This window comes from Lygodium microphyllum, chromosome 12, assembly GCF_053477565.2.
Source record: "Lygodium microphyllum isolate KBCC chromosome 12, Lygodium_microphyllum_v1.1.10, whole genome shotgun sequence".
Classification (NCBI taxonomy): domain Eukaryota; kingdom Viridiplantae; phylum Streptophyta; class Polypodiopsida; order Schizaeales; family Lygodiaceae; genus Lygodium; species Lygodium microphyllum.
The window spans coordinates 15010159-15036667 of record NC_141146.1 but is presented as its reverse complement, the minus strand read 5'-3'; the positions used below and the strand labels follow the sequence as shown (position 1 = coordinate 15036667).

General features: G+C 38.7%; 1 protein-coding gene across 1 annotated transcript in view; it reads right to left on the bottom strand.

The window, feature by feature from the left end:
- Nucleotides 1-8373: 8373 nt before the first annotated feature.
- Nucleotides 8374-26509, bottom strand: part of LOH2 (LAG1 homolog 2) — an 86907-nt gene continuing 68771 nt past the window's right edge. The window contains exons 2-6 of the mRNA XM_087689198.1: nucleotides 10362-10576; nucleotides 9979-10134; nucleotides 9364-9549; nucleotides 9028-9206; nucleotides 8374-8944 (exon numbers count right to left, since the gene is read on the bottom strand). Of these exons, the coding sequence (XP_087545324.1) occupies nucleotides 8922-8944; nucleotides 9028-9206; nucleotides 9364-9549; nucleotides 9979-10134; nucleotides 10362-10576 (759 nt within the window). The 3' untranslated portion in view covers nucleotides 8374-8921. The remainder of the gene's footprint in view (nucleotides 8945-9027; nucleotides 9207-9363; nucleotides 9550-9978; nucleotides 10135-10361; nucleotides 10577-26509) is intronic.

Genomic DNA, 26509 nt, shown 5'->3' with positions numbered 1-26509 from the left:
ATTCTACCAACTTGTAGCATATGATTTTAGTGTTTTTTTTTCTAGGAGTCATAGTTTTCCTTTTCCTAAAAGACCATAATGAAGACCTATAATTTCGTATTTGCAAAGAGTCTATTACTATTGTGTATCCTATTAATATAAAAATGTATATTTATGTGTTAGAATAGTACGATTCCATGATTGAATGGACTCTTCCATCTTAATCCGTATGCTTGAAGAAGCCACAAAATGTCTTCAAGTATAGTTGAGCAAAATGAAACAACATGTCTTTTAAAGTATGGAAAATATGAAAAATATTTATAAGTTTTTGGAGCTAATTAGATTTCGTTAGAAACTTGTAGTATAGCTTGGCATGTTCTGTTGATCAAGGCACCTTGCAAAACAGAAAGTGAAAAACCAAAAATTTGCTTGATCAAAGTTTAAGATTTGCTGCATTTTATGTTCATCAATTTTTAAAAACACGTTCCATTTGAGACTAAAACTTATAACTTTGTAAAAGTGAAATAGTAAGAAAAAAGAATACGCAAGCATGCTAAAGAGCTGGCACATGTCTCCTCGTTTTATAATTATGGGGGAAGGTGCCATTCCCCTGTCTTTTGAGAAGGTGTGGACTGTTCTTTGCTTTGCTTTCCTTTACTGTTGATGATAACAAAAATGGGAAAACATAGAATCTAACATTTTCAAAGATGATATGTATGATGATTCCAATTGCCTTTACTAAACTCAAACTTGCAATGATAAGATAGAAGAAAATGACCAAACTGCATTAATTCTAAAGCAAACAATTATTTGGAAAATAATAACAATGTAACTACTGAAAGTATTAGTAAACTTATCTATATTTATATTAAGTTTTAATTGAATAACACTAATTAATTGTCATACTTTACTGAAAATTAATTTATTTGCCATCACTTTTAACTAATTCATTATACTATAATTTAGATTCCTATAATTACAAAGTAATTTACTGATAAATCTCTAATAACTAATTATTTAATTATTATACAACTAGTTAATTAATTGCATTATAAATAAATTAACTAACTGACCAAAATAATTATTAAACACTAATCAATCAATCAATTAATTAACTAAATAAAGTGATTATTGAATACTAATTTAATTAACTACTGAATTATTAATGACTAATTAGTTCATTAATTACTATTACTACTAATTAATTCATTGTAATATAATTACCATTTTTCTAGTCGTAAAGTAATTGATTACTAAATTATTTAATTAATTATCTATATTACTAACTAATTTATTACTCTATAATTACCATGACTATAATCATAAAGTAATTGATTACTAAATTATTGAACTAGTTACTCTTAGTATTAATTAATACATTATACTATAATTATCATTATTATAATCTTAAAGAAATTAACTACTAATTAAAAAAATTATAAAATTAATCTAAACTACTTACAAAATTAATTAATGCCCATAATCAAATTCATCAATTTCCATGAAATTATTATGTTTATATGAACACTAATCAAAACTAGCACTATAATTACCATATCTATAATTGTAATGTAATTAACTACTAATCAAATAATTAAAAAATTACTAATCAAGTTAATTAATATATTACTAGTAAAATAATTAATCAAAACTACTAATCAAATTATTTAATGCCCTTGAAATTATTATGCTTATATGAACAATAATCAAAACTAACTAATCGATGGAAATTCATTAACACTATTAATATTTAAAATTAACTAAACGAATTCATTGGTATGTATTCAAATCAATTAAATTAATTAAGTAGCCTAACTACCTTTATTGATCGAATTAAATAATCTACTTTAATTTAATCAAAATAACTTAAGTAATTTAAACTAACCTAGTCGAACTTCATGATGAAGTTATGCAATTTAATTTGATGAAAATGAGCCAAGTTATCTAATGTAACTTAGGAGGTGCCAACTATTAGTATACGTTGAACAACCACCAAAACTATTAGTATGGATATTAGTTTGCATTCAACCCTTAAAAAGAAGGAATGCTAAACTATTAAATAAATAATGTATCAATTAATTAAGTCTATTAATAAGTAAACTATTGATTATTTTAATTAATTAGGCATTTATTGAACTAAATTAATTAATTAACACTAATCGAACTAATCATTTTAAGTTAGTCATTGCTTAATCTATATTAAACTAAACTAATCATTTTACTAAACTATGTTTTGACTATTCGCTACTACTAATTAAACTAATTAATTACCATTTTAGTAACTAAACTAGTCATTTTGACCATGTAATTAATTAGTCATTCATTAAACTATATTAAAGTAAACTAATTGTTACTCCTAACTAAACTAACTAATTAAGTATTACTAAAACTAATCGTTATAACTAATCATTACTTAAAATAATTAATTGATTATCGTTTGAACGAACTAATCGTTACGTGCTAACTAACTAAACTAATTGATTACCTAAACTAATTAATGAATCAATTAATAATCATTTTAACAAATCATTACCTACTAACTAGCTAAAATAATGATTAATTGTTACTAATAGTTTTAACTAATACTATAGTAAATAACTTAACTAGCTTAATTAATTAATTAATACTAATCATTTTAACTAATTGTGTGTTAATTAATTAATGTAATAAATATGTTAACTAATTGGCTCGCTATTAATAACTAAACACACGATACAGATCGATGTTAATAGTGATTACCAACATTAATCGTGACTATTACTCTGGTGAATTATGACTAATCAGTAATCACGACTAATTAATTACAAGTAGTCACCAATCATGGCTAATTAGTCGATGCTATGCTGTGACAATCACGACTAAGTAACAAACTATGAATCACGAGTAGTGGGATGGTCGTAACTTTGAGTGCGGTATGCTAACATTAATGCCGACCAAGCAACTCCTCAATCTCGGCAAAACGACCAACCACTAAAAGCTTCTCAACACTACTTCTAAACCACTAAAAAGTCCATAAACCTAAAACGAGTTAACACGATTTTTTTTTAATTCAAAAAAATATGATCATTGAAAATCCCCCCCCAAAAAAAAGGAATAAAGGACACACAAGATTTTAACAACATGCCCTTTCGATGCGCGTGTAAAGAAAACTAGAAAATAGATATAGACACTTCTTATCAAATGCACAAAGGAAACTAGACAAAAGTTATATAAAAAAACTACTTATTAGTAGCCACATGTAATAAAAAGACTCCGAGCCATAGATGAAGGAGGTGGAGAAGATCCAAAAGAGTGACATGCAAAAAGCAAGGGCATGTAAGGAGGAAAGCAAGATAGAGGTAGTTGCATGAGGAACTTACACTGAACACCAATAGGGGGGAATATCAACTGCTTAATTGCTAATGACAATGCTTGTATAATGGCATTAGGGAAGGCGTCAATGGATGGATTACTAGAGGTCTACAAGGAGTTTGCAACCCTACTGGCCTTAGAAAAGATATGAGCTCAACTTCCTGGGATGAGGTGAGCCTCAACAATGGTTACTTAGTTATGGCTTTAGGCTAGTTAAACCGTGAGAAATTATTAGGTAGCCTGGATGCCCCATAGGTGTTAGGATATCTATGTAGCAAAAAATTAAACTGTTTTATGCTAATCTAGAAGATAAGGTAGGTGAATGCCTACAAATACCTCTAACATTTGAATGCAAACTCATTGTATTCAAGAGCATATGAATTGCTAATTGTGGGATCATTGCTTGGTTTTTCCAAGGCAATATGGGAGAAGGTGAAGAAATTGTTAGGAAAATTTCTCTCCATCATTAGCAAGAAGATGTAGCCCTAGATCAAATGGGGAATCCTAACGGCTAAAAAGCAAGATGGAGGATCAGGCCTTAAATCCTTGCATGCCAAGTCTATAAGACTATGGTTGGACTCCCTTAGAAGAATCCAGGAAACCCAACCTTGGGTGGATTTTATGAGACATTGGATTGCTTAAACACCCATCAAAGGCACCTCATGGTCGTCTTGGCTTATGGCAAGAAGGGGGACTTGTTCTTGCTAAACATTTGGTGGAATCCCCATGCTTGCAATCCTCTCCTAGTGGAGGACAACGTGGTTGGGTCATTGCATATGCATGGGATCTAGAAATCAAGGGATGAATGGGGTAGAGAGCAAAGGGAAATTAGAGGCATCAATTGGTTAGACCAAGAAAGGCGGCATCGCTAGCAGATTGTGCTATAGAGGATACAATGCATAGGGTAGAGCACGTAGAGAGATGTACACCTACTCAAGTCTCTTGAATCATCGAGTGGTATACTCTTATGGAGCTATAGGAAATGGTTGAACCTCGTAGGATCATGATGTAAAATTTTCCTCCACTTATGGACCAAAGGGAAGGAATATCTAGTGTTTGAGATGGCAACATGGAAGAGACACTTAAAAGGGATGTGGAAGGCTATCCCCTCCAACCACTCGAACCTCATGAGGTGGAACATCCTAACTCATAAACTACCACTTGGCAGCACCTTCGCTAAGAGGATCTCCATGTCCCTTAGGTACCCATTCTACAAGAGAGGTGAGGAGACCAAAAAAGGCCTCTTTTGGGAGTGCATGCATTTTTTTCGAGTGTGGAAAATCATTAAGAAGCACACGCATCTTTCCCAAGTATCAAAAAGGATTAAAAAGTGGTTGAAAAATGCCAATTTGAGGGATTGTTTTGCCATGAAAATGGCACTATTTGGAGACAAAGGATACTTCAATGAAATAAGGTAGAAATTAGTTAGCATCTTGGATGTTATCTAACATTAACATTTATTTGGTGAAGGAGAAATGTCACCATTTTTGGCAAGAAAGTGAGGAAGTTGCCTATGGAAAATAGAGGGACTACATCTAAAATGCTTAGTTTCATGAGAATCTTAACCCCAAATGTTGGATACTTAAAATGTTCTATAAAATGCTAGTCTTTATTAGAGCTAAGGTTGACACCTTGATGCATCTCAAGATGCTATAATGATCTATACATGCTTTAAATATAATCTTACCACATTCTTGGAAAAAAAAAATTCTTTGATCCTAAGAGATCAAGATATGAACCAAGGGTATTTCTAAAGGTCACTACATTGGCACATCCAAAGTGAAAACTACAAGATGAGCTTGATAAGATGAGTAAAAACACTTTTATCTTTCCGTATTTAATGGAACAATAGAATGAAAGCTCTCAATTCTAGAAGTCAATTTATAAAAGGCTACTAGATAGTCAGAACTTTGGCTCTTCTTACATGTACACCTCCTTTCAAGAAAAAATTGTATGCTAACTCCCATCATCCTAATGCACCTTCTCACCAAGTTTCCTAACATTTGAATATGATATGCTCATTATGTGTTGTATATTGATGAGAATATGCCACTCGTCATTAGTGCTTTGGCCTCAAGAAGTAAAATGGCCATTCTATTACCAATTTACTAATTTGCATAGTAAGTGCTTGCCAATAGGTCTTCACTCCACCTTAAAAATTCAACCTTTAATGCATGTAAGACCTTTCAAGCACATATCAAGAACCTTAAACATTGGGAAGATTGTGCTTATGGTGGGAAGGTCAAAGACATCATACATTTTCAATGAAAAAAAAGGTGGAGCATTTTATGCTTTTATTGCCTTATAACAACTTTGCAATGTCACAAAACTAGGCCTTTTTGAGTGACATGTCAAATAAGAGGTCCTTGTGTAGACCACTGCTTTTTGAGTCTAAAAATCCATATTTCCCTCTACCAAAAGAACCAAAGGTTCAATTAATGATATTTTATGTACTAGGTCAATCAAGATTATAGTTTCCTTTCTATTAATGCAAAAAATATCTCTATTGTTTATGTATTTCTTGTCAAGTTTATGACATATCACATGCACACACTTTATACAAGTAAATGTTAACCATTTAATTAGTGTACATGTGACAATTTGTATATGCTAATACACATAAATATGTAATCAATTGTTAGTTGTTGTAAACACACAAGTACATAATGTTAGAATTTTACCATAGATGTTACTATATTGCATACACATAATACCATTGGTATGTGCTAATACACAATGTTACATCATCATTAATGAATTTGATAGTACATAGAGTACATGAAATTAAGAACATAAACCATAATGTTAATTTAAGAAGAGAGTACCAACATACACCACAAAACTATTTGAGGGGAATGTAAAATCTCATTTAGTACTTCAACAATCTCTACCAATTGTGCATATAACACACATGGTTATCACCCAAGTAGCCCCTCCCCCAAAGATGTCTTACTACAGAGATCACTTCATGCAAACTATCATGGATGGCTTCATTGAGAGACTTGGATACCTAGATATATACATACCACATGATAGATGGGTAGCCATTGGCCAACTTAAGGTATTCTCTCACCAGCTCGAGATCGAGACCAAGAGAGCAACCCACAACCCTACAAGTGAGCAAATCTATGGATTATGCTAGGAGGCAAAAAGCAAGGAGTACGTCTATAGATGTAGAGCCTATAGAACAATTCGAGCTAGATATCCCACACTATTTGGAGAAGATATCCCACTAAGACTAGCTATGGAGTCCCTAAACTAGTACCACTTAGGCCACTTTCTAATTGAGATTTAAAGGTTTGCACACCAGTACTACAAATTGGCACTACACAAAGGAGCAACATTCACACCTTAGCAATTTCTACTAAACAGTGACTACCAACAATGCACCCACGCAGAGGGATAGTAGTCCAAAGAGTTGAGGAGATTAGAGCATAATGTTGCCCATAAATTTAGAGGTATCAAACAAAGATACTGTATCAGAGAGCGATGAGGAAGATCCACCAACAACACAAGCAACAACTGATGGAGTTGAAAACCCAACCCAAATACTACCCTCATACTATTTCATCCAAGATGTATGACATACTCTACCCCCCGATCTTGATTAGGTGAAACTAGATATACAAGTACTAATTAACCATATAACTAGACATGTACTAGCTCATCCTTGCATTGTACCCCTATATGAGCACTATTTAGTCTTGTATACCAGCTTGGCTTCTTCTACAATGTGTTTTGAGATGTTTATGGTGTACCTATTCTTATGGCCTCACCTATAGTTTTGGTTTATGTTTGTAAGGGTACACTGACTCTTATTGGATAGGAGAACCTAACACCCCATGTTTCCATGGTAGCTACCTCTTTTATGTTGGGCATGACACTCATCTCTTGGGCCAACCATAAACAAGAGATGGTGGAGGCTTCCATGGCCGATGCCAAGTATAGAGCTCTCTTTGATGGTACCACGGAGACTATCTACTTGAGGAGCTTATTGACAGCACTTCAGTTTCCATGTGACTCTCCCACAATTGTCCACTGCAACAATCAGAGTGCCATTGCTCTTGCAAGCAATTGAATCATTACACTGCCCTCATGGTGCTCACTCTACGTATTGATGCTTATCAACCCGCCTAGTTTAACTCCCAAGGGTACACTTCATGGAATTGGAAAACCAATTCCAAATATATGTATTGTCCCAAGAGGCAATACCAAATAGCCACACCTCTCTTCTTGTCATTTCAAAGTGAAGCTTGTCTGAATTGGCTCCGTTACCCTGGCCTAGATCATTTTTAGACTGACAACTTGAAAACAAAGGATTCAACAGCCTTTAGACCATCGTAAATCCCAAAGAGACATGCCTCTCTTCTTGTAAGTTCAAAAAGAGGATTGTCTGAATTAGCTCCCTACCCCTGCTCAAGATAATTTTTGCCTGGTGTTACTTATGCACCCAACTCACTGTTACTTATGATCACAGCTAGATAACTAGAAAATCCAAAGATGCTCCCAACTGACTGTTAGTTATGATCACAGCTAAGAGAGTTGGGTAAAAGAAGTCAGTTCTTATGTGAACACTTTGCTCACATTGTACATGACAAACCAAAAGACCTGATCAGAACAGAGACATGTATTTCTTCTGCACTCAGTTCCATGTCCACCAATATCAAACAGTGTTAATTTGGAAACTCATTGGGTGCACCATTAACCTATTCTGGCCTCCTGCCCTCCCCACCCCCCAGTCTTGGCAACATATCACTGAGAAAAGCAGGAATAGTGAATACCCCATATGCCCAAGGCATGTGGCCTATACAGCGATTGCAGGTATACTTAACAAGCTTACATGGGATAAGGGCATCAACATACAAATTCTTCTTTTGCTGTTTAAGCCATTTTGGGGTGTCCCAGCTTATGTCCAGCACCTTGGCTTCCTCTTGATATGATCTTCTGGAACCAAAGGTCTTGTTAATGAACATTCACAAAGCATTTAAGAAAGATGTCAAGTATACTAGCACATAAGCACAGACCTATGCTACCAATTCATGATTTGAAAAGAACCATAAGCATTCGTGATTTCCAGGAGAAAGTAATCATTGTATGTATGCTTTTGAAAGGCACAGAGATAGTGTCTTCCCCCAACTAATGCCTCAGGTAATTAGGAATATCATCCTGCAGAATCGGTTACTGTACACTCAACCAAAGTAAAATCTGCGGATGTGATGGAGTCAAGTCAGGGATGATCATTCCTGTCAGGTGATACTCATCATGTTTAACTAGAAAAGTGTCTCATTCAGTGGCCTTCATCAAGTATGAGCTTTCCTTATTGCTCTAAAGGTTGGTCTCTTAAGTTGTGCCTGTTAACTTCTGAGGAATATACAAATCAGATGGCTCCTGCTTTTTCTACCCAAGCAATACCCATCTCAGATCTTCAAGCTTCTGACGAGCATACAAACAGAAAGGCTTAGTCATGTCTTGCATGCACCATGCAGCCTCCTGTTCTCCTCACACACAGAGAGGTATTTAAGCATAGATACAAGTTGCCAAAAATAAAAGTACAGTGGAAGAGTTTCCAAACACCAAGATAAAGTTCAGCATTATTCATCCTCATCTTCAGAATCTGAGAAAGGAACAAGAGACAATTACTTTCTATATGCAAATGCCAAAATGGAAGACATGTTAAGCCATATGACATTCAGCTACCTGATCTTATGTCATTATCAACTTTTCCTTTATTCTGGAACTGTTTATGCACCATTCTACAAATGAGCATCCACCAATAAATATGAAACACCAGCAGTGTTATCAACATTGTGTTGAAAATATAATAGATCCAGGTACCATACGAATTTGAAAGATCAATATATTTGACGGAATCATAACTGCAAATTGATCATGGGAGTTCGTTAACAAAAAAAACATAGATTTTTTAAAAACCGATAAATTTGACTATATCATAACTGCAAATTGATCATCAGAGTTCATTAAAAAAGACATGGATATTTTGCATTGCCACTTAAAGCATTGACTGAAACTTACGTGCTGCTCCATATGACCCAAAATGGAAAGTAAATGAGGCGCAGAAGAAACCATGAAAGAGCAAATAATGCAAAGCAAACACTTGCACTGAGCTCTTTCCCACTGTATTTACATAGCTTTGCGAGCTCCATAAAAAGGTCACTTGCATCATGAAGTGCTAACACCACGGAACCAATCCTGAAGAACCTGTATTGGAAATTTTGAACAAAGCCTGTAAGAAGTGACTATAGTTTTACAAGCCGTTGTCTAAATGGTTGAGGATCTATATATTCAGTGTGTTTTTTATCTTGGAAATATTCACAAATGCCTTGCTACTTTGGTCTCTCCATCCGAACACATGATTTAACCATACCAATTTAAAACAAACTATGAATCAGAAGGATGGAGATATAAAATCCAGATAAGCACATTATGAACAGAGCAGGTGAGGATGAATACAGATCTACAAGCCGTTGTCTAAATGATTGAGGATCCTTATAATTCTATCTTTTATAATCTTGAAAATATTCACAAAAACCTCTGCTTTGGTCATTCCATACGAGCACATGATTTAACCACACCCATGTCAACAACCTATAAATCAGGAGGATGGAAATATAAAATCAGGGTAAGTACCTCCCCGTATACGAGTGGACAATTAATATCAATGTAATGATATGGTGGGAAATCATTACGCCAAAATCTTTTCTGCGTGTTTCCCACACAAGAAGTGCCACACCACTGTATATGTAGAAGCCACACTGGCAAGTATAGTACAATTTCAATTGCAGCCTGAACAAAGTTATCAACAAAAAAAAAGAAAAAAAGGTTAAATGTGGTAGAATCACCACACTAAATGGCTGATGATCTAAAACAACCCGATTGTTATGCAATTAGAGGTTGGACCCTAGCCTCCAGTTTATATATTGCCGTGCATACAGTTAAGAATACACAAGTAACAAAAGCAACAGTGGCCTCTTTTATATAGATTCAAGAAAGTGAAATAAAATAAAACTTGCTTTAAAGTCTGATTTGGCCATCCATTGAAGAAGGCATCTGTATCATAAAACCAAGGACTGTTGCAGCTAATCCGATAAACAAATAGCTCTAGTCCCAAATAGCACATGAGTTTCCACAAAGACTCCTTCATTTTCTTCTTTCGGGCCATATCTCCATCCTTCAAGATCTTTTTAAAGCCACCTTCTTGTGTGTTCAACAACCATGTCGCCACTTTCTGAAAACAAGAGACAAGATCATGTTTTTACTTAACAAACCAGCCCTCTGGCACAGATTGATAGCAAAACATAGTGGAAGCCTATGATAGCAGTTTATGTTACTCAACCAAATATTGCTGTTACAATGGCAAATTTAACACTGAATGATGATATGAAAAAGCACATATTAAATACCACTTTAGTAATGATGTTAGGGCATCTACCCCTTGGGTATCCATAAAGAAACCCTCCTCCAACTACAGATTGAGTTCTCGCCCATTAGGGGTGGCAGGGTTGCTTCTTGTTGTGTACTTATTAGCCCATTAGGACCCATAAATTGAGACGAAATTCGCTCTCTACTTTGCCTTTTTTTTCAACTCAATCTAATAAGCATAGAACTAAGAAGACTCCTCTGTTCCTACTTCCAAAGTGAAAGATTGCTGTAATGCAGCACATGAAGATGTGAATGAAAACCAAAACACCACACTGATGAGAACATGCATGAGACAGGATACCTTTCAATCTAAACTATGAACTGAATCTGAAAGATAATATCTTTCAACAATCTCAGTACTTCAGCCCTTTTGTGGACTCATGTGACTAATTGTCACCATGAACAATTATAAAATCAGACACAGCTATGCCAACTACAGATAGCCTTACCAACTTTCTCTAAGTTTCCCACCAAATCCATGGTTTGTCATTGGATACACGAGATGCTCGGAAAGCCCTAAACATGGATATGTTAGTCTTAGCCTTCCTTAAAGTGCAACTTCCTGGAATGAAACCACATGAACTGTTGTGGACCAAGGAAACTAGGAAAATGAAAATTATGAGCTCTTGACTTTTCCCTATCCTTGAAGGTTTTTTTTTTCTTCTTCAAAAGATAGACCTAATAGTCTGATTGAGCATAGATAAATCATGAAGCCTTTGCTAATCTCTCTAATGCATGCCTCACACCACTCTGTACATTTCTCTTGTGCAATCACTCTTCTATGAATGACCACACTCAAAGTAACCAAAACTGGCTCAAGAGCTACTATTCCACTCACAAGATCCATATATCTAAATCTCATGGGTCACCAATAAGTAGCAAGACAACACAACTACTAGTACCCAAAACAAACCCCTCAAAAAATAGATTCATACTGCAACTTTGTAGCAAGCTCAATGATGGGCATCTAGTAAATTCCAAATAACACTTTATGCAAAGGCTCTAAGTGTCAAGTCTTAGATTTACAGGTTGAAAACAATTTCCATGAAATTTGCTAGTGAACACTTATGCTCTAATACCATAAAAAGACCAAGCATTTATGCAATACATAGCAATGCTTATTGGAACCAGCCTATCTTCTCGGATAGGGTGGTTTAACCTGATTAAGCACTTAATTACAACAATCAGCAAATGAACATAAACTGAAATGCTCACTTTACCTTCATAAACTTGGACAGTGGATACCCTGTTGGCCCCAAAACTAGCGCCCCATTCGGTATTTCTTTAATTTCAATTGCTAATGGATAAATTACAAGCCGAGATTTCAGGATCTCCTTGGCTGATTCAAAAGCCCCTTGCTGTTCCAATAATCAGCAAAGCATTCGGGCAAATTGCCCCTTGATTTTCACCCAGGACTTGCTCTAATGGAACCCCAACTGGTCAAATGCTGCCCCAAATTCACAATAGATGGCCTGGCATCTAAAATCCTCACAATTCCACGAATTTACGGTGCTGATTTCAATGTACAATGCCTTTGACTGATGGCACGGGTCCCAAGGTGGCTGCTAAACCCTAATTATTGCTGTAATTTAGGGTTTACAGCAGTAAACTCTCTATTGTCCACCAAATTTAGCTGTATTCTGCTACCAATGGCTGAGAATTACTGAGAATATTTGTGCATAGACTAGAGGAGATGAGAGAATGCTATAGAGAGAGAGAAAATCAGCTGAAATGTATCTTTTGATTCGTAGCTCTGATGACAAATCTGATGGCACCAACAGCTTCAAAAGGGGGGTTAAACACCAGCTCCGCTAATGAGCCCTCCTCTTCTACCACCGCCTCTCTTGAGGCGGAAGGGAAAACCTATTCCCCCTGTCTTGTCACGGTGCGCGATCAGTCGTCGTCGCCTCTCAGAGCCAAATCTGATCACCTCCTCTCCCTCCACCAAGCTCAGAATGGCTACCATTCAACTTCCACCACCCTCCAACAACCTTCTTATCACCATAGACTAAAGCCTCTGTAGCAAAGTTTCTTCCATTTGAGACCAATACACTTATCACCATGCCTAGTGCTAGAGGAACTATCATCAAACATTTTCACATTTAGAGTTTAATTAAAACATTTTCACATTTTAACTCTTATGTGAAGTTTAATTAAAACATTTAAAATTCATTCACATTTCACATTTTGGTAACATAACCACCTCCTAAAACATCACAAGCAATGTCACAAGGATGTGAAATTTTAAGATGATTTAATCTTGCCAATAACATTTGATTAAGTTATTAATCAAATGTGCAAGGTTATTAGCACATGTGATGCACATGGCAGTTATTTCATGGGAACAGGCCAAGGACCTCGAGGATGCAATAGATGTCAAACGTAAAATCTGTAATAAGTTTTGCTTGACATGTATTAGGTGGTACCCGGTGTCAGATTTGGGCCTAGACTGATTTATTGGTCACTAATGTAAGTAATGACACTAGAGACTAGGCATTAGGTAATTGATGTCGGTCTAAGGGTCACTAATTACTCGAGGATACTTACAAGATGAATTGGCCTAGTCAATTTAATTATTGGCAGGTGAAATTAATTTTTTGAGACTAGAATAATTATTAAATTAATTTTAAGAATTTAATAAGCTAGATAATGCTGAAAAATGAGATCAGAAGGTTACCATTTAAAAAGCTTGCCCATGCAAGTGGAATAAACGCTTTTAGGGATTGGTGGAAGTCTATTCCAACCATTGTGAGAGAGGAGGCTATTATAGACCAAAGAAAGGTGGTTGATATGATTTGCAGCAACCAAGAATTAGTCCAATAGCATGTGACAGCAATTTGGAGCCCTCCAAGAGCAGCCGACAACAGCCCAAGGTACTTTCGGTACAGATGATAGTATACATGAGGGGGGCAACAATCATTTTGGCGGCCCTAAGTAATAGATGACAACATCCATGGTTGTTTGAGTAGGACAGCATTAGCTTTTCGACGTTCCTCGTGATGAAACTATAAAATTTCTCTCTCTACAACATTCTCTCTCATCCCCCAACTATCTCTCAAGTTATCTCAATAAAATCCAACCATTTGAGTCATCAAAGGTGGAGATGTTGAAAAATCTCTATTGTAAACCTTAATTTACAACAAAAATCAAGGTTTTGACAACCACCTCGAAATGTGTGCTCAAATTGAGGATCTAGGACTTGAATTCCAACAATCGAATTTGAGAAATTTAAAGGAGATTTGAGAGACTAGCCAATCAATATAAAATTTGGGACTGAATTTGTCTTTCAAGGAGCAGAGTGAAGGCCAATCCCCAAGCAAACCAAGGGGCAAATTGATTTGGAGGCTTGCTGGCTATTTTTGACAGCAAGAGACACTTGGATTAGCAGAGGAGATCAAAGGATCTCAGTTATACTTCTTTCATTTGCAATATAAGATAAAGAAATATCTCAAGGGGTGCCAATTTTGGGGCCAACAAGGTATTCAATGTCTAATTATTAAAGTGGTAAAGTGTGCATTTTCAGTTAATGTGAACTTTATGCTTCTTGTAATTCATACTTAATCAAGTTATTTACCACCCTATCTAAGAAGGAAGGCTGGTTTCAAGCAACCTTGACTACACATCAAATTGAGATATTCTACAAAACGAAATTAAGACTGATGAGTGTTAAGTAGCCTATCTCTTAATAAACGGATGCGTCCTCCCAAATTAACACTTGGGTTATGGAACATAGACACTCTCTAGAAACACATTTCTTCTTTTAATGAAAGTTTGATCATTTGATTTTTGGGGCTGTAATAAAGAGCTCATCAATTTATAATGTATTTTTAGCTCAACATGCAAGTCTCCAATGTAACACTTCTAGATGAATAAACAATGTCTCCATAGTTGGATTCACACATGCAAGATTCAACATACCAGACACACGTAAACGTCTGGTATGCAAACGTATAAAAAGCCATTTCATACCTATCCATTTTTTGGGTTTTTTAAAAATGGCTCCAACTTGTCAAAACTGCTACTTTTTGCTTTGTGACTTTTTTGCTGCAATCTCAATATTTTCCCTGTAGATTATCTACATGTGCAGCTATGCATCTCAGCCTATTCATGTGCAACCAGTAAGATCAATCGTCAGCTCGTGCACTGTGCAGAACCAGGATAGCATATGCAAAAATTAGATTTAGGGCAATGTGCTCAACATATGCAAAAATAGGATTTTGTGTGTTCAACCCATGCATATTGCAGTGTGCTCATTGTTGAGTGCTCAGCCTCATCCTCTCTCTCTCTTCCGTGTTGTAGTTCTAAGTGCTCTATAGCCTACACTCTCAAAATTAATTTAGTTCATTTATCAATTTTCATTGTAGTTTATGCTTGTTTTTTAGAGTGTAAGCTTTGTTGAAATGTTTACAATTCCTGCCAAGGTTCAACTTATTATTCTTATGTATTTCCAATTTTTTAGAGCAATGTATGATTCAGCCCGGGGGAAGGGAGCTAAATCATGCTTTTATACCCATACACATATGGAAATATCGAACGTATGTTATCAACTATGAGTTACGTCTCCATACTAGTCATCAATAGTAGACGCTAGAGGAGCCATGAGGAGACACATACAAAGAAGATGAATGAAGGCTATCATGAGGACATGCAAATTTTTAGCTTTGCCTAGCATTTGATTAAAAGTTAATCAAATGTGCTAATGTGACTTGTACATGTGAGGTGCATGTCAATTATTTCACAGTGTGGAACCTTGGACCCTGAGATATTAGTTGGTGCCAAAGGCAAAAGTTATAATAAGTTATATCTGGCAAGTACTAGCCGATACTCAGTGTCAGATTTTGGCCTAGACCAATTTATTAGCCTCTAATCTTAATGATCACATTAGAGACTAGACATTAATTAATTAATTAATGTTGGTCTAAGAATCAATAATTGCTTATGAATACTTTGAAGAAAAATTGACAAATCTAATTATTGGTTGATGAAATTAATTTTTTGAATATTAGAATAATTATTAAATTAATTTATAGAATCAATGTTTTGAAAATTAATTTAATAAGCTGGATAATGCTGAAAAATGGAATTAGAAGGTTGCAACTTGGCAAAACTTGTCCATGCCAATGGAAAAAACGTTTTTAGGGGCTAGTGGAAGTCTATTCCAGCAATTGTAATAGAGAAGGAGGCTGTTAGAGAGTAAGGAGAAGTTGCTAATGTCATTTGCAACCACCAAGGATCAATCCTATAGCATGTGATAGGAGTTTAGAACCCTCTAGGGGCAAGCAACAGCAGCCCAAGGTCTTTTTGGTGCACATGACAGCATACAAGAGGGGGCAACAGTCTTGCTAGTGGTCGTAAGCTATAGGAGACAACTCCCATGGCTGTTTCAGCAGGGCAATAGTAGCTTTTCAACGTTTCTTAATATGAAACTCTAAAATTTCTCTCTCTACAACATTCTCTCTCTCTCTCATCCCCCAACCAACTCTCAAGTTATCTCAGTATTTTCTAGCAGTTGGAGCCATTAGGGAAAGACATTTCAATCAATCTCTGCTGTAAACCCTAATTTAGGGCAACAATTAGGGTTTTGATAGCCACCTTGAGATGCCTCCTCAGAACTGAGGGCCTAGGAGTTGAATTCCAGTAGCCGAAATTTAAGAATTTCAAGGAGATTCAAGATTATGGCCAGCCAATATCAGATTTGAGACTGAATTTGTTTCAAGGAGTAGGGTGAAGGCCAATCACCAAGCAAACGAAGGGGCAAATTGGTTTGAAGGCTTGCTAATCATTTGTGGCAACAAGGGGCGTTTGGATCAACTGAGGAGATTAAGAATCTCAGTTATACTTCACCCATATGGAATAAAAGCCAAAGAAATACCACAAGGGGCGCAATTTTGGGGCTAACACCTTATCCATTATCCAGGATTAAGTGGTACCATTTGCATTTTCAGTTTATGTAACTTTTATGCTTGTAATTAGTATTAAATCAAGTTATCACTACCCTTTGGAAGAAGGAAGGTTAGTTTCATGGTTCCATTGCCGGGATACCATCAATACCCTTGACTTGGTGGGCTTGAGGCACCTGATTGAAGGTTAGAAGCTTTGCTCTACTGCTAAAATTGTATTCAGCTAAGCATTGCATCAAGAATGTCTTCAAATAATAAGATGGGATCAAGCAGGGATGATGCCTCTTAGTCTGAAAAATCACAAAGTGTTAGGAAAAATGCAATGCCTAATCTTGGACAAGGCTCGAAGCATGGTCGGTAAGCTAAGAATGAGGGAATTGGACAAGAGGTGGGTCCTTCTAGATCTCTTAATGCTGAGGACCAACAAGAGAGAAATTTTATGACTAGTATAAAAGATCAGTTGAGGACAAGAACTAAAATGTTAATGCAATTGGCAAATGATCCTTAGGTGATACGCTTTTGGACCCCTTAAAGGAGGACAAAAAAGGCAAGAACAAGAAATAATCTTCAAGAGCTTTGGGACAGCAAGATGCACCAAAGGAAGAGCCAATATAGCAACATGATGTTCTCAATGTGGATAGGGAGCATAAGCAAATGATGTCAATCAAGCAATTGATGCATATGCAAGGCCAACTTGAAAGTGCCAATCCAATGCTTTTTGGATAACACGGCATGCATGCAATTATGGGGCACCTAGATTACTTTGGTAGCGGCACTAGTTTCCATGCTATGATGGGTCAGGAGCTGCATACGAGGATGTATGACACAACTTCTTATCATATGCAACAACCAAGGCATGGTGTGCAAGGTCCAATGTATACATTCGAGTATGGCTAGCAATATGCATATCCTGATGTATAACAATGTTGGCATGATGCTTGGGCACAAAGTGGCAAGTTTGGCAATGCATATATATAGTCCATTGTGTTCAAACTCATGGTATTAATGTTGGTTATGCAAATGCTCTGTATAGTGCTAGTCATCAGGAAAAATGTAGCTAGTAATTCTTAAATGAGAAAAATGCTTACATGAGGAAAAATGTAGCTAGTAATATACGCAATGTATGGGAAAATGTATCTCAGTATGACTGGTTGTATGCAAATTTTCATGCAAAGTCACATTGCAATGATCCAAAGTAGGCAAACAAGAATGTTTTCTAATGCATTTGGTACTCCTAGCATGTCAAGTACAGATGAGGGGCTTGTCAACTGGATGCAATGTTGCATATCAGTTAAATTGAAATTGCAACAATGTGAAAGTATTGTTGCAGCCCATTCGATCAGACTGAGTGAGCTGAGGGTGAGAGTATCAAATATTGCACAAACAACAGAAAGCAGTAGAGAGGAGTGTGAGCACGACACAATGGATGTTTGGTACAAAGACAAGTGTATCACCTTTTAGGTTTAGATAATATATAAAGTACAAGAGTGTAAAGGTGCGTTAACACCCGAACATTGTAAAAGGCATGGTAAGCCCAATCTCCCACCTAAAGGCAACGTGTCTAAAGGTAGAGAAAAAAATCAGGTAAGTCCATGTATGTACAAAGCTGAAATACACATATACTATCCAACCCCTATCATCTAGCAACAATGAGCAAACTGCTCGACTAGAAGAACCTTCGTGAGAAGGTCTACACGGTTATCATCTATATGTACCTTGACAAGCTCAATGCCCTTGTTGTCAAGTACATTCCTAATAAAGTGATACTTTACCTGTATGTGCTGTCTTTGCGTGAAAGATAGGATTTTGTGCTAGCATGATAGCACTCTGACTGTCACAGTGGAGAATAGGAACCTCTATAATACCAAGCTCTCTTACCGGACGTGAAAGCCATAAAGCCTATTTGCATGCCTCAGTAGCAGCCATTGTCACCAGGTGGTGATACTTTTTGCAATTGCTTTCCTTATTTACTTATATAAATATTTTCTTTTCTTTTCTTTAGTTGTTGTTGCTTTTCACCCCCAGAGTCCTCTTGGATTTAGCCGGGATCTTTGCTTGGGACAATTTGAACTAATGGTTTGTCTAAGCCTTGGGACCAAATTGAATGGGCACTGAGAAATAGAATGCTAGTGGTTTGGGACTGTGTGCTTAGACACTAGAGATGGTGCAAGACAATTAGTCTGGCCAAGACAGAAGATGCACATGTGAGAATGCTCACAGAGTAAAAGTCACCATGACTGAGCCACATTACACTTTTTGATGTGGTTGCAATGATAAAAGTTGCTCAAAACAACTAAAGGAATGCAAGGGTCACCATCCCTAAAATTTAGGGAGTTACTATTTTTGGAACCTAGAATCTATTTGCGTCATTATCTTCATTTTTGCACAAGGATAATTCTCTAGTTTGTGCTGAGGTCAAATTTCGCACCGATCATGGAGAATTTTAGACCGGAAGATTTAAACGGAAAAATTGTTACATGTATGCCATGTGTCACAATTTGGGCGCAAACTCCCGAGAGAGAGAGAGAGAGAGAGAGCATTAAAAGAAATGTAATAGGCAAGAGGGATAGATCTGAGTGTGAAGTCTTCAAGGGTTGAGGGTAGATTGCTGCAAGTATATCAGCTATGGAGAGTACTTCGTCTTTGACTCATATACGGAGATAGAGCTTGCTCTCTCTAGGCAACTCTCTCTCTATTCTCAGAGGAAATGCTCTGCATGATGGGTTGATTCCATCGAATGTACAGTTCTCTGTTTTCTTTGCACTTTTGCTGAGGCAAAAGCCTCACTGTCCAGGTTCAGGATTGCTTCTTCAATGCAAGAACTAAAGAAAGTGATGACCGCACCACACAAGAACAGTGTTTTCAGCTCTGATTTAGTATTGTTTGTGGGACTGTTTTACTGCTCGAATGATGCCAAGGTCAAAGGGTTTGTAGTCCAACTGGTATGGAACAGATCTAGAATGGAATAAGGCTGAGAACAGATCAAGAAACATGTGAAAAACAATAAATACAGAGTTCTACAGATTGAAATTCTGCACTTGAATTATTGAGTTATGGTCACAGAAAGTGTTCTCCTACTTGGGATGTTGTTTTGGATATCCTAGACAGTAAAAACAGTAAATACAGAGTTCTACAGATTGAAATTCTGCAATTGAATTATTGAGTTATGGTCACAGAAAGTGTTATCCTACTTGGGATGTTGTTCTGGATATGATGTACTGTCCTTATGTAGCTGAAATTTACTCAGAAAAGATGAGAGCCAACTATTCACAGGTTTTGTACTTTGGAAGATTTCATTTTTGTAACTTTCCATCTTTTAATTGATAAAGAAATGCCGAAAGGGCCGCCAGACTTTGGGGCCAATCTAGTGTTGAGCGAGGGAGTGAGGTCTTTGTTTGTATGTGTATGTGAAAAGACCACGTATTAATTGAAGGAACTACCGCTTTATGTGAATCATAGATCGGTTCCAACCAAATATTATGCCTCTGTAGTAGACAATGCAACACACTTTTGCAGCTTAGATATCCAAGAGACTGCTCTACCTGTGAACATCAACACATATCTTGAAGTAGACTTCCTGTAGTCAAAATAGCCAGCATAGTTTGTATCCGTGAACCCAACAACAAATGACTTTTGCTTACCAAAGCAGATACGCATATCCTTTGTGCCTTTAAGGTATCTCATGATACCCTTCACTGCTTTCCAATGCTTTTTGCCAGGATATGCCGTGTATCTGCTAACTACTCCCACCACAAATGCAATGTCAAGACGTGTAGCAACCATAGCATACATCAAGCTACCAAACAGCCGCAACATAAGGTATCTTGGCCATTTCAGCCTTTCCATCATCAAATGTAGGGCTGTCATATGGAGGCAATGGTACACTAATGGCTTTCCCCCCATCCATATTGAAACGCTACAAAACCTTAGTGACATACTCCGGCTATGACAGATAAAGAACATCCTTCAATCTGTCTCCGAGTATGCATATGCCAAGAATGTGATTAGCCTCACCAAGATCCTTCATATCAAAGCTATTGTGTAAACTTTGCTTCAAGGAGTCCAAGGCATGAACATCCTTGCCTGCAATCAACATGTCATCCACATACAAAACCAAGAGAATAAGGCTGCCATCTGCTGCCTTTTTGGTGTATAAGTAGTAATCAACTTGAGAACGACGAAATCCTTCAGATTGCATCAAGGTATCAAATTTATGATACCATTCTCGTAGTGCTTGCTTCAGCTCATACAAACTCTTGTTGAGTTTACATAACATGTGCTCCTTCCCCTTTGTAGCAAAACCCTCAGGCTATTGCATATACATCTCCTCATGCAAATCACCATGTAAGAAAGCAATTTTTACATCCATCTCTATGAGTTCCATGTCTTCATATGCAACCAAGCCCAAAATAGATAGCAAAGTAGTCATTTTGACTACAGGAAAAAGATTTCACCAAAATCAATTCCATGTTCTTGCTTGTACCCTTTAGCAACCAAACATGCCTTGTACTTTGGCAGAGAACGAAAAGTGACTTTCATTTTGTAAAGCCATTTACATAGTAGCAATTTTTCCCTTTAAGCAAATGCATCAAATCCCAAGTGCTATTTTACATGAGAGATTCCATCTCTGATAGCATTGCTTTATGCCATTTCTTACTATCTTTTCTATCCATTGCTTCCTAGAAGCATGATGGCTCACTACAATCTATCAACATGCATAGTCAGCCACATAGTTTATACCAGGAACGAACCTATTTGGCTGTCCTTGCACTATGGTCGACCTACTGACCCAATGGTCAAGATTTGCTGGCTGTTCAGCCTGCAAATCTGCATTAACAGCTTGCCGTTTTGCAGGTTCAATGTGATGTACAGCTAGTTCAAGTTGTACCAAAGCACATGTTCTTGCTGAATTTATGGGACATCATGGGTAAGATCTTGCTGATTATTTTCAGCATCATTCCCTACATTTTTAGGAACATTTACAGCAGTTATTAGCTGTTGTCTAATGGACATTCTTTGCTAGCAAGACACCCAAAGGTACGAAAGTGTCCAACAGAAGGTTTCCGGCTGTTCCAAGCCTCAAAAGGTGTAATTTTCTTCAAAGCTTTGGTGGGGCATCTGTTCAAAAAATGGCAAGCACACATGACGGCTTCCATCCAGAAACTGTGAGGCAAGCTCTTTGCCTTCAGCATACATCTAGCCATCTCCATGAGTGACCGATTATTTCTCTCTGCAACCCCATTCTACTGTGGAGTATAAGCAGTAGTGTACTGATGGACAATGCCCTTCTGATTCAAAAAGAAATTCAGCATAGAGGACATGTATTCCCCTCCTCAGTCCGAACGGAGAGTCTTAATTTTACAACCAGACTGGTTTTCAACAAGTGCAATAAAAGCCAATAATGCATCATACACTTCTGACTTTTTGACCAAAGAGTAGACCCAACAAAATCGAGTAAAGTCATCAATAAAAGTCACAAAATAGTAACATCCTCCCAATGACTTTGTTTGCATAGGCCCACATACATCTGAATACACTAACTGCAACCTAGCTATTGCTCGAAAAGCAACATTACGGGGAAACAAAAAGCAATGCATTTTCCCCAAAATACATCCTTCGTGCAAGTGCTCAGGAGGTCTCTCTAGTAGAGGTAATCCATCTAGCATCTGCGTACGCTGTAAGAGCATCAAGCTGCCAAAGTTCACATGCCCCATTCTAACATGCCGTAACTCTACCTGTATCATAGCAGGAGTAAGAGTGGATGTCAAATACGCTGACTGATCAACTGAAAGAGCATCCAACTCGTATAACCCATGACATAAAGTGCTTGTCAAGACCAAAGTCATGTGTTCTTTGTCTCTCATCATGCATCGGTCATCATCAAATGTGACCTGTTGAGAAACCCTTCACCCTTTACCCGCAGTTTGCGTTTCTGCGTTTTGCGTTTAGGGTTTGCAGCCCTAGACTGACTGTGCCTATTTATAGACCACTCTTTCATTCATTCCTCACGGCTGATTCATTCAGTCCATCACCTCTTCTCTCCAGCCTCTCCACTACCCTCACACCCCTTCAAGAGGACATTACGGTTCGTGGTTCGTGGCTGTCTTCATCATCTTCCTTGTGCTACGGCACCCTTGTTCCCTTGTATCACATTCACTCCATGATTAAGAACTTCATCATTCCATTCATCAGAGTTTCTTCTCTCTTCTCTTCTCCTCTCCATGTTTGCTGAGTTCACTCCGTGTTTCTCCTCGCAAGCCCTACTGTCTCACAGGTACGTCATCTTTTGACACTGCAATCCACAACGTGCCGAAGAAGAGATAGAGAGTAAATTCTTCTTTATGCCTAGCACAAATAAAGCATCCTGTAGGCGAAGAATAGAGCCATCAATGGCTATGTGCACAATCTCTCCAATACCTCTAACAGGGTATGATGCATTGTTGGCACATTGTACACACTTGCCAACTGGAGTTGCATGAACAGATGCAAATAAATCTCTGCGAGATGTAATATGCCTAGAAGCACCACTGTCAAAAAACGAAGTGCCTACATCCTCAGTAGAGCTAAATGCTTGATATGCCCAAGAGGTGTCATAACAGCATGTGTAAAAACAATAGTCCCTGTTTGCAACAAAGAATGCAGACTTAGTAGCAATGGAAGGAGCATCAGAAACATACATTGCTGACTCCTTTTTCTTCTCTTTGGCAATGCGCTTTCCGCACTCAGTGATGTAGTGGCCTGGCTTCTTGCAATAATGGCATTTGCCCTTTTTGGCTTGCGTGCCCTTGTTTTTTGTTTGCCTGTGATGTGCCAGAAGTCCCAGAACTCTGCGGAGAATTCTTCACTTGGCTACCTTTGCCCTTCTGTCTAGCCATAAAAGCATGCTCAGAGGCTATAGCATCCACCCCACTATTCCTCCGTGTTTGCTCCTTCTCTAGAAGCAAACTGACTAACTGAAGAAAAGTGATTGGCTGTGCGGCAATCCTCATGGTGAGGTTTAAGGCCGTGTGAAAAGCCAAGTATGAAGGAGGTAATGAGTTCAAAGTAGTAGATATCATCTGTGCATCCGAATAGTACTCATCAACATTCATGAGTTGCTCTCACAAGTCCTGAATTTTATTCAAGTGATCCTGAATAGAATCACCTTCATCCATTTTCAATGTCTCTAGCTCTTTCTTTAAGAAAGAGATGCGAGTCTCATTCTTGCCTGCAAACATCTGCTCCAAAGTTAGCCAAGCTTCTCGTGAAGAAGCTGCTGAACAAATGTGGGGGATGATTGACCGCTGAACTGCCAATGCAATCAGCGACAAAGCCTGTGCATCCCATGCTTTTTGAGTTTTTGTTCTTGTTAGCCTGCTATTTATCACTCTCAGTCTGTCATCTCCTGGTTGTGAGCTCTTGTCAGAGTCTGACAAGAGACAGAGGAGCTCTGTCAGTTCATTTTGTGGCTGTCCTTGTCAGTCTGCAGCCTCTGGGTGTCATACAGCCCAAACTGGGCTGTTTTTCTGCAGTCGGCCCATTTTCTGGGTAGGTCGGCCAGATCTGGCCAAAGTCGGCCAGATCTGGCAGGTCGGCCAGTTTTCTGGCCTGGGGCCTATATATAGCAGCCCCCCCAGTCATTCCAGCATTGTGCTCTGCAGGTTCAGCACTGCCTCCGCCATCTCCGTCTCCGGCATTGGTGATGCCATTGCTTCCAGTCTGTTCTGGTCCCCTCACTAACGCTCCGGGCTGCGTGCAGGGACTGCTCTGTCCATTTCAGTGTATTCAGCATTCATCTCAGTCAGTGCAGACTTTCTTCCTTCATTCTCTGCTTTCTCTCTCCTCTCCTCTGTGTTCGTGTTCTTCTTCCGTTGCGCACTCTCACATGGTATCATTGCCTGATTGAGAGCACGGAGGACATACCCTCAGGAGTGAGATACCTTACTGCTGCTGCCATCTGATCAACAACTGCCAGGCGACTTCTTCAGGAGGCCCTTCAGCCTGCGTTTTGCTGCCCACGCTACCTGCAGAGGCTGCCACGTCATCCAGCGACGCAGAAACCCTGCGTTTTCCACCAGGCTGTCCCTCCTTCTGGTGGGCGACCTCCCTACAGGCTGCGTTTTGCTGTTCTGCTGGTCGCTCCCACTCCAAGCGGCCCATTTCCTGCTGGCAACTTCTTTCCGGGCTGTCTCCTGGTGCTGGTGGTCTCTCTTCTGGTGATCGACATCAGTTATCTTTGCGTTTTGCAGATCCAGGTGTTTGTAGGCACTCTCTGCCTGCATCTTGGTGGTTGGTGACCACATTGTTGGTCCTCTTCCGACTGCGGCACAACTTTCTTTGGTATTTTGCAGATTGGAAGATGTCTTACCAGTTTTCAGGCTTTGATGACTCAGAGGATGAACTTCTTTCTCATCATTCCTCTGAGCGGAGGCGGGATTATCATGAGGTTCGACGTCGGGAAGAACCTCCTCGCACTCGTCCTTCTTCAGTCCATGCATCTCAGAGGGTTCCATCTACTGCGAAGGTTTCTTCAGTGAAGACTGCTTCAGATGTGCGGAATGACTTCCTTGATTCCCTCTATTCAGGTGCCGATTCTCCCTTCCTTTCCGAAGGAAGATAAGTTGGATGGTTCCAACTACTCCCTATGGTCATGCAAGGTGGCCTGCATCCTCGATACCTTTGACCTTTGCGAGCTTGTTTCTTCACCCATCGACCGTCCCCCCGTGGATTCATCCGTTGGCACCTCTATGGACCATGCAGCCTTATGGGATAGGCTCAACTCTCGAGCCCGTTGCTTTCTTTTTATGAGTCTCCATGATTCTGTTCTTGTACATGTTCACAGGTTACAAACCGCGGCGGAAGTGTGACAGAAACTTGCGTCTTTGTATCAGCACAAGACATTTGCCCACAAGATTTCCTTGGAGAAGTTGTGGATGCTCAGTCTTGATGGTTCTCCTTCCATGAAGGAGCACATCACGAAGATTGAGGATATGCGAGGCAAGCTAGCCTGTCTTGGTCATCTGATATCGTCTGAGGATATGACGATGATTATGTTGGCTCAGCTGCCATCACCCCGTTATGATGTCTTCTACACCAGCCTCATCACTTCGAGGACCCGTGAGACACTCCTATGGGAGGAACTTTCCTCGCTTGTCTTGGAGCATGACGAGCGACTCAAAGAGGTGGGAGCCAGTGGCTCCACCAAGGCATTTACGGCCGGCACAGGTGGCGGCAACAAGAACAAACAAAAGAACGAGAACGCCAAGGACAAGGAGGAGGAGGACAAGAAGGATGCGAAGGAGAAGAAGCCCAAGTGTCCCCATTGTGGGAAGGGCACTCATCCCGAGGAGAAGTGTTGGCAGAAGTATCCCCATTTGAAGCCTAAGGAGAAGGACTCGAAGGCGGCCCCAGCCACAACAGAATCTGCGTTTGTGCATGTCTTTGTTGAGGAGGATACAGCCCTAGCTTCTACCACACAGGAGAAGCCTTGGCTCGTCGACAGCGGAGCATCTTCACATATGACCTTCCGTCAGGATTGGCTTCAGGATCTTTGTTCCAGAGGGGGTACCGTCACCATTGGTGACAATTCTACAGTCCCTGTTCAAGGCGTGGGGACCTTACCTATGTTTTTTGACAGGCGGTCTTCCTCCGCCAAAGTTCTCTATGTCCCTGATTTGGGTTTTAACCTATTATCTGCGCATGGCCTTACTCAGCTTGGTACCCAAGTCATTTTTACACAGGATGCAGTCACAGTGGAGGATTCTTCTACAGGTGATGCTCTTTGGACAGGTACACAGGAGGGTGGGCTTTATATGCTCACCAACTTGGCTGCGCGGACTTCCCATGAGCTTGGGCTGCTT